Genomic DNA, 8626 nt, shown 5'->3' with positions numbered 1-8626 from the left:
GGAGGAGGAGGAGGAGGGTGATCTTTGTGGTCGTATGCGCTTTTTATAACGTCGGTTTTAATGGTGTAGATGCATCAATAACCAGGAGGAGGTAATGTCACAGAGGGCCCAGGCTGCTGTGATTGTGCTCAGATACTGTACTGATGTGTCTGAGCAGACTGCAGGCCTTTAATAAGGCTGTAATGTCAGGCCTAAGTTGCTGTATAAAGCCTTTTATATATATGTGTGTGTGTGTGTGTGCGCGCGCACAACAATGACAGTGAGCTCCACAGTGTGTGTCAGACACATTTTAATTCTGTATGTGTTGATAAATAAAGAGAAAAGGCCCCAGAATGCATCAGGATGGTGACAGTGTGTGATAATGGTGCAGCTTTACAGAAACTACAGCAGTGTTTATGTTTGAAGGACATTATGTAATTACATTGCATTATTCATGCTTCAAGCTATTTCCAGCTGCATGGATGGTTGCAGACAGTCGGGGATTGTAACTAAGTACTTTTACTCAGATACAGTTATGACATACTTCCACTTCTTCTTCTTTTAAAGGAGAGATTATTGTACTTTTACTCTTACTGCTGCAGTTATTGTTACATTTTACAGACAAAACATATCATCAACTAATAAAATATGACACATTATAGATTAAATACTAAATAATATACAATATATTTCACATTTGCTTTAGTAATAATAAATATCACAATCTAAATAATCTTATCACAGACTGAAAGGAGTCGTTCTGCTTAATCAGTTTTACTTTCAGTTTCAATTGCAGCTTGTTTACTTGTATTAAAGTATTTTTACAGTGTTGTTTTATACTTTTTCTTATAGAAATGATCTACTTTGATTTATTTTCCAAACAAAACATAGAATCACCTTTTAAAATCTGTATTTACAGCAAAGTACCTCCTATTAGCTCCACATGCTAACAGCTACAACATAAACACAATGCTTATATATTAATGCATCATTATATTATTAGATAATAATATTATAAAGATGCAACAAACTCTGAGATATACTGTATTTTGTCACTTTATTGAGCTGAATTTAAGAATTTGTACCTTAATCTGAGATTAATAATTAAACAAAATAAAATCTCATAATAAGACACAATTTCAGCACAATGAAATATAAACAAATGTAGCTCAACATTAGCTGTAATATCTTATTAAGATACATCAGTTGTTAGTTAGTTAGTGAACATTAGTTAGTGATTTTCTACAGTGCAAACCACTAACTAACTAGTCATATATTATAAGTGCCTGACTTCATCTGGTAATAGAGTATTTCTACATTGTTTTAGTACTTTTACCCAAGTGAAGGCTCTGAATACTTCTCCTACACTCTAAGAAGTAATACAGTGGACATATTGTTACTTAAATAATTGTTAAACTAAATTAAAATTGCAAGATAAAACTTCTGATTTACTGATTTAAACCTTTCAATTGGAAAACATCATTTTGTTGAGTTGTGTTGACATAAATAACGTGGAAAAAACAAGCTGGAAGAAGCTGATTTTTATGAGTAGCCTAATCAACTTAAAAACTTGCGTTTAATTGTGTTTAAAGACCTTTGATTGTAGAGGAAAAGCTTTAATTTAAACAGAAGATGCATCAATTATAATTTTTCATATTGAGCCTGTAAACTGTGATTTTTCTTGCTGTCCCTTTTTTTGTGGTTTCTGTTAGAAGCTCATTTAAATTAAAGTGTAATAGCTTTCTGCTCCCCAGCTGCTGCTTGGCGGATTAAATCCTCATTAATTGATACCTCAGGTGTGTTTCGGAGCAGCTCAGCACTTCTCCCGACCTGCAGTAATTAGCAAGGAGCAAATTCAGCCGTCTGAACACATCTGCACAGCTGCAGTCGATTCATTGATTAGTCAACGGACAGAAAAATGCACCTGCAACTGTTTTATTAACCAGAAAGGTCAAATATTCAGAGTCAGAGGCCTCTTTTATTGAATCAAACAACTATAATGAGAATAATCTTTTAGAAACCTGAGCACCAAGAAGCTAAACTCTCACAGAATCTCTTTTCCCTGCTTCTGACTTCTACTAAGTTTGAATTTAAGGATTTATCTTGGCCCAGAGACGCCGTCAGAGGAGGTTCTTTAACGCTCCGCTGAAGCTCGGCTGAATCTTAAAACTCGAGCCTCTTCGAGTGAGTGAAAACTCTCGATGTGACACTGCGACTCTCAGTGCTTCTGTCAATGGAGCCGCTTCAAGCTACAGATGGAGGAAATCCTCTCCACGCACACACACAAGGGAGCCTTTATTGAACCAATTATGGTAATGTCTGACAGCGTTTACACACACACACACACACACACACACATTGTTATTATCTGAACGCAGCCGTTAGTCGCAGTCACTGAGAGGTTTCAGAGGACGACAGCTCGCGGTGCTACAGGAGAGCTGAGCCGAGGAGGCAACAACAAGCCGGGCCGGCCCTTTTTTTTGGAGAGTCAGCTCGTATCCATGGAAACACCCCCAGCGTGACCCACATCCACGCCGTTCCAAGAGGCGAGATGAGAGACAAAATGTTCTGGGGCTGAAAAACATGGCAGGATGAAGGGCAGGGAGAGCCACGCGATGGGGTTTATGATGGGTGTGTCTGTGAACATCATCAACAATAATAACAATAATAACAATAATAATAATAATAATAATAAATGGACGTTTTCCTCTCATTTAAGAAGCTGGAAACTGAATATTTAGTGTTTTCTTTCAGAGATAAATGAGTCCTGAGCTTCTTTACGTTTGATTAAAGTACTAATGTGAGTTAATATATAGATTAATGTGAACAATGAGGGCTGCAAATGATGATTTCTGTCTTTATGGATTCATCTGCTGCTAACAGATTATTGGATTTGCTTCACAGTTTGTTGATGAATCTGAATTTGGTCGACAAAATATCAGAAAATAGTGGGAAAAAAACACAATTTCCAAAAATCTAAGTTGACTTTCGTCAGCCAGACAAAACACAAAAAGGTTTTTTAATAAAAAAAATTTACTTTAAATGAGAAATCTGACATTTGTTTATTTGTTTGTTTGTTCCCATTCTTCTCTTCTTCCTCACGTTACTCAAAAGTTACCGCCTTCATTAATCAGTTCCTCTCTTTATGTCTTCCAGAGGTGCAAATTAAAGTCCAGGTGTTCGACAACAGCGACCTGTCGCCGCTGGCCAACGCCTACGTGGAAGTCCACGGCAACCAGACCGTGTTGGCGTCCAGCCGGGCCGGCAGCGATGGCGTCCTGAGAGTCAGCTTCCTGTACCGCACGGGAACCTGGGTCATCATTACGGCCTCAAAACAAGACTACGTCACCAACTCGGTGCCCTGGCACTCGAGCCGGATCCCCTGTGAGTCCCCGAGGAAGAAAACAGTTTATTGAGATATTGATCTGTAACTGATTACTGTCAGGAGACGTTTAAACTAAAAGCGGGATTGTTGTGACAGCAGATTTTGGTGTTTCAGTCCTTTTTGTGTGGTCACGTCACACCTTCAGATCAAACACTGTCGCTGCTCTGTTGAGTTTATTTTAGCAATCACTTAAATGAATTACCCATTTTTAATTGGTCTCTGCTGCTTATCTGAGCCCAGGTTGCATGAGTTTAATTAATTACATCATTAGGAGTTATTGTTATATACAGCTGGGACATACTGAAATATAAAGTGGTAATAATAAATAACTGTAGACCATTTTGTCCCTGCTGCTTTACACTTACAACGTTTAAGATGGGAGATTAAAGAGTTTGAGTAAATGATAACGGAGAGAAGAAATTAGAAATTAGTCCTAAAATCCTGAAAGAGGTGAAGAGATTTTGTTCTCTGACATAAAAAACATCAGTAAACGGCGTGAATCTTAACAACTGATGGTTGTACAGGACAGAGCGAGACTGAACATTTAAAAGTTAAATTTCACTCAATTTTGAACAAATTCATAGTTACTTGCCGGTTTGCTTTTCTAAGATAGATCAGCACGCCAAACACGAGCTGCAAACTATTCTAACTCATAGATTTTCTAACGTTTATACTTCCTTCTAGCGATTACATTTAGGAACCAGGTCGATGTTAACTTCTGGGTTTTAGCTCCACGAATACGTCCTCCCTGCCCGACTGTTCATCCGAACATTTGAAGTTACAATTACCAGATTTTCCACTTTTATTTTGTGTTCTTTATCATTAATTGAAAGATATTTAAGTTGAGGTTTGTGTGTTGTCGAGTTGCTGCTCCACCTGTTAACAGTGTTTCTTCCTCTTTATAGTGTATGCATCAGTCAGCCTGTACCTCCTCGTTCAGAGGCCAGGAACCCTCATTCTGTACGATGACGTCCTGCAGGTGTTGTCTGGGTCACCAGGTAAACACTTTTATTAGAGGCTGAGTCCTCGCTGCAGCGTCCAGTGGTTCGAGTCCAACCTGTCCATCTTTCAAGCTGTCTAATAAAGAGGGAAAAACCCCCAAACATGTAGATTAAACATAAGAAAATAACCTTTTTCTCTACAGAAATGTGGATATTTAATGATGCGTGCTCTCTTATCCTGTTATAAACTGACTATATGAAAGATTATTAGCTGACCCAGAGGACCTTTAAAGAATTACGAATCACAACAGATTATTTTACATATTTTATATTTATATCAGGCAACAGTTATCCAATTTTGGTCACTTTGGGGAAAAATCAGTTTGACCCTTCAACCGTTATTCTGTCACCACATCTTAAATTAGTCGGTCTCCAGCAGAGAGTGGAGATAGATTCACATCCTGTTCGGGCCTCCACAGATTTCATGGCGTAACATTTGAATGACCCTGTGTTATTTTGCTGCTGCCATCGCCATAGCAACGGCTGCAGCAGAGCACTTTGTTATAGTTCCTGGTGTCTGTGATACAGTAAAACACCAGTGCAGTCCGTGTTGTTACGCCTTGTGAATGACATCGAGACGTTTGGTTTACAAGGTGTTTGCCAGACTTCTAAGAATGTGTGATTGTGTCTGTGCAGGAGCTCGTAACCAGCCGCTGGTGCAGCTGCAGAGGAAGTCCCTTCAGCTGCCGTCCAACTCCAACTACACGGCGCTGTCGGCCGCACTGACCACGGCCAGGACGCAGTATGAGATCGGGGGGTTCCCATTCCTCCTGGGCCAAGAGACCAACAGCTCAGGTCTGTCTGTACTGAAGCATCTGGGATTGATTGTTGTTCCTCCAAAGAACAGCGAGGGTCAAACATCAGAAGGGTGGAGGCTGTTATAGACGCAGATTAACTGTCACATATGGGTGTTATGTTCAGGTGTCCACATACTTTTGGACATGTAAAGAATCTTCAGTGTCTTTGATAATAAGAGAGACATTTGACAGGCTTTCTTGATTCTGAAGGATGTAAGAAAACTTAAATAAGACACACAGTAGGTCTAAATCTCAGCATTTCATTCATTCGTGTGAAAAAAACTAAATTAAATTGTTATTTTTAAAGTTTATATTATTATTTAAGATATAAACTGAACAGAAGATATACTCTCAGAGCCTTTCACTCTCTGATAAACAGCCTTGTTGAAGTGTTGAAGCTGATATCTGAGACTGTTTTTCTCAGGTGCAGAAACCGGGTGGACGGACTTGACAGGTTTGGCCGTGGTCAGCATTCAGCTCTTTGACAAAGACGGCGGCGCGATCCAGGTCTCCGATCCGATCCACATCTCTGTGCCGCTGCCGTCCGACACCCGCAACAGGATGGCCACTAGTGTACCTGCTTGGCTGTATCAGCCTAAGACGGGTGAGAGACTCCACCTATGGCACAGAGCTATGGTTATATCTGTAACTGCAGTATCAGACTGTGATTCATATATTTTTCTCTAGGACTGTGGGTCAGGAACGGGACCGGATACATCAAAAAGGAGGGAAACCAGTTCATCTGGAACGTTGTGGTTCCTCAGATGGGATACTGGTTAGCTGCCTTCCCTTCGTCTTCAGGTACCGTAGCTCTTCCTCACCCTCCCTCCACTCTGCTGTCAGTGCTGCTGCTGTGCCAGCAGATGTTCCAGTACTGTAAGTCTCTAGGGTGACAAGATGTAATGCTCTTGTTTGGTGCTGAAGGCCAGGTGTTGTTGGATGAATCCATAGCAGCATGGACAGATTTCATCCTTAGAAGTTAAATCAAATAACAGTAAAACATTTACATGTTTTCCATTTAAAAGTATAATGCCGGTGATGTTCTATATGTTTCTTATTGTCAGCTAATCTCATGAAAAGACCAAAACCAACAATGAATTGACCCGAATTATTGATCCTATACATCCAGAGCCTATTATATGTTCTTCCTCTGAGCCATAAGAGCTCTATTGTTGTTCCAAAATCTATTAAAACCACATCAGTGAGCCTCACTGTTGTTCCTTCATTACCATAAACACACACACTGTAGTTTATTTTAACTTAAACCCACATACACCATCCTGCTGCCCCAAATACTCACTAGAGCACCAAATGTAGATTAATCTGCAGCTGAAAATAGTCCCCAACAAATACACTATTTCCTCCTGTTTCCTCTGTTTTAACTTTATATGATTTGCTTTTAAAAATGTACACAGCATCAGTATGTCGATGTTGAAGGAGGTGGGTGATTCTTTCTGACTTGTCTTGCAGGATTGGGTCTGTCTCATCCCGGCTTGAGGGACATCACTACCTACCACACCCTGTTCCTGCTCTCCATCCTGGGCTCGCTGGCCCTGCTGGTCCTCATCCTGCTCTGTGTGCTGCTCTACTACTGCAGGTGTGGGGAGCGTAGGCGCAGGTCTCAGTTTTAGGTTTCTATCAATAGCAAAAATGATGGTGGTGATAACGGACCCTTCCTAAGCCCCGCCCCCTTTTGGCTCTGTGCTCCGACGACATTTGAGCGAGCCTCGGTCTACTTCCTCTTTTAATGTACTTACAGGTAGTTGGATAGTGTTTTGTTAGCTAATATAAGTTAAGATGTAAACAAACTTATTTTTTAAAAATTTGGTGTCTTTTCACATACATTAGCCTAGCACGTAGCATATGTAAGTACGTGCATAGCATATGTAAGTAAGGAAAGGAGGAAGTTGACAAGGTTTTAAAAGGGGCGGGACTTCAGAAGGGTAGTTGATCTTATGTGAATGATATGATGTTGATTTAGTTCTCATTATTAGATCTTCTTTCGTATCCCGATCGGTTAACGGCTTTTTTATTCACCTTTGACTTCAGTGTCTTGGTTTTCTTTCGGCGGAAGTGCTTAAAACTCGTCGCCAGCAATGGGAAACCCCCTCACGGCCCATTCTGAATGGTGCTAAGCGAAACCAAGGTACGTCCCACCGTCGCGGCTTCAATCTGATTCTGTGGTATCCATCGCTGAGTCGACCTTCTAACACACATCTGTAATGGCCCCATTCGAGACTAACAGAGCGCGAGGAGGACTTAACCAAAATTCCGTTTCCGGCTCACATGTGCGATCACGCGAAGGAAAGAACGCGCGGGTCCACACGCGGTGAATGCTTCCCATGAAGGATAACACGGGCACGACCAACAACGCTGGACAACCCTTTGTGCATGAAGACTACAACCGGAGCTACAGCCCCATGGAGGGAGGAGTCCGAATATCACCGACACCACAACGCCACGACAATCGAGGAACTCCTCCGATCCGCCGGTCCCCGCCTCGCTTCAAGGGGGCCTACTGCGAGCCAGTCGGCAAACCGGCCCGAAATATTCTGGCGGCAGCGGCTGCGACATGTCTTCGCCAGACCCACGTCCTCAACACCCCACCGACCGATCACTTTCTGCAGGCTCCATTGACCATGATGAAGGAGAACAATGTATTCGGACATGTGCCGTACCCTGGTCATCCAGTCCCACGCGTAATATGCGCCTGCCTCCGAGTTCTCCGGAGAAAAACTGGCAAAGATCCAGAAGGATCACATGGACAAAAGACGGCGCTCAGCCTGGGAGGAGGCCAGCAGCTCATCACCACCATTCTTCAGAAATCAAGCCAACTGCATGCAACAGCTCGCTGAGGCGGATCCCAAGGTGATGACTCGGAGGAGCCGAGCTGGGCGTCCGACTCCTCCGGTGGACCGGTGACCATCCCGGTGCTCTTCAACGACTCCACCATGGCTCAGATGAACGGGGAACTGCAGGCTTTGACGGAGAAGAAGCTGCTGGAGCTGGGTGTTAAACAGCACCCGAGGGCGTGGTTCATCTCGCTGGATGGACGCGCTAACGCTCACGTGCGCCACTCCTACATAGATGCCGGGAATGACCTCAGTGGCGGCGGCGGCGGTGGATTCTTAGGTGGTCCCAGCAGCGCTGGCCGAGACGTCAACCTCGAACCACCTCTGGAGGCCCAAGAACGCAAGTCGGCAGTCAACCGGAAGGGAAAAGACGATCGCTGGGGGACGGGAGGGCGTAAGGGCCACGGTGTTAGCGGCGGTGGGAAGAGTTACTCCAAGCTGGCCTACCCTGACCACAGCGAGCCCAGCAGCAGCGAGGGACGCCCGGTCTCACCCGAGGAGAACTCCCTCACCCCGCTCCTTGACGAAGGTCCGTCCTCCCGAGGATCCACCATCCCCAGAAGGGGACGCAGCCGAGTGAACAGCAGCCGCAGCAGCAACAGCGAGAACCGC

The 8626-nt window shown here is 43.2% G+C and overlaps 1 protein-coding gene across 1 annotated transcript in view; it reads left to right on the top strand.

The window, feature by feature from the left end:
- Window positions 1–8626, top strand: part of LOC118333404 (protein FAM171A2) — a 12341-nt gene that overhangs the window by 3221 nt on the left and 494 nt on the right. Inside the window, 13 exon segments of the mRNA XM_035669014.1 lie at window positions 3114–3363; window positions 4270–4362; window positions 5002–5160; window positions 5587–5766; window positions 5850–5963; window positions 6633–6780; window positions 7299–7308; window positions 7511–7590; window positions 7592–7620; window positions 7623–7816; window positions 7818–7925; window positions 7927–7980; window positions 7982–8626. The exon segment at window positions 7982–8626 is cut by the window's right edge and continues 9 nt beyond it. Coding sequence (XP_035524907.1) covers window positions 3114–3363; window positions 4270–4362; window positions 5002–5160; window positions 5587–5766; window positions 5850–5963; window positions 6633–6780; window positions 7299–7308; window positions 7511–7590; window positions 7592–7620; window positions 7623–7816; window positions 7818–7925; window positions 7927–7980; window positions 7982–8626 — 2064 coding nt within the window.

This window comes from Morone saxatilis, unplaced genomic scaffold (genome assembly GCF_004916995.1).
Source record: "Morone saxatilis isolate NCDOM2014 unplaced genomic scaffold, NCSU_SB_2.0 Contig1, whole genome shotgun sequence".
NCBI lineage: Eukaryota > Metazoa > Chordata > Actinopteri > Moronidae > Morone > Morone saxatilis.
The sequence above is the reverse complement of the archived record's forward strand: the minus strand, read 5'-3'. Positions and strand labels throughout refer to the sequence as shown.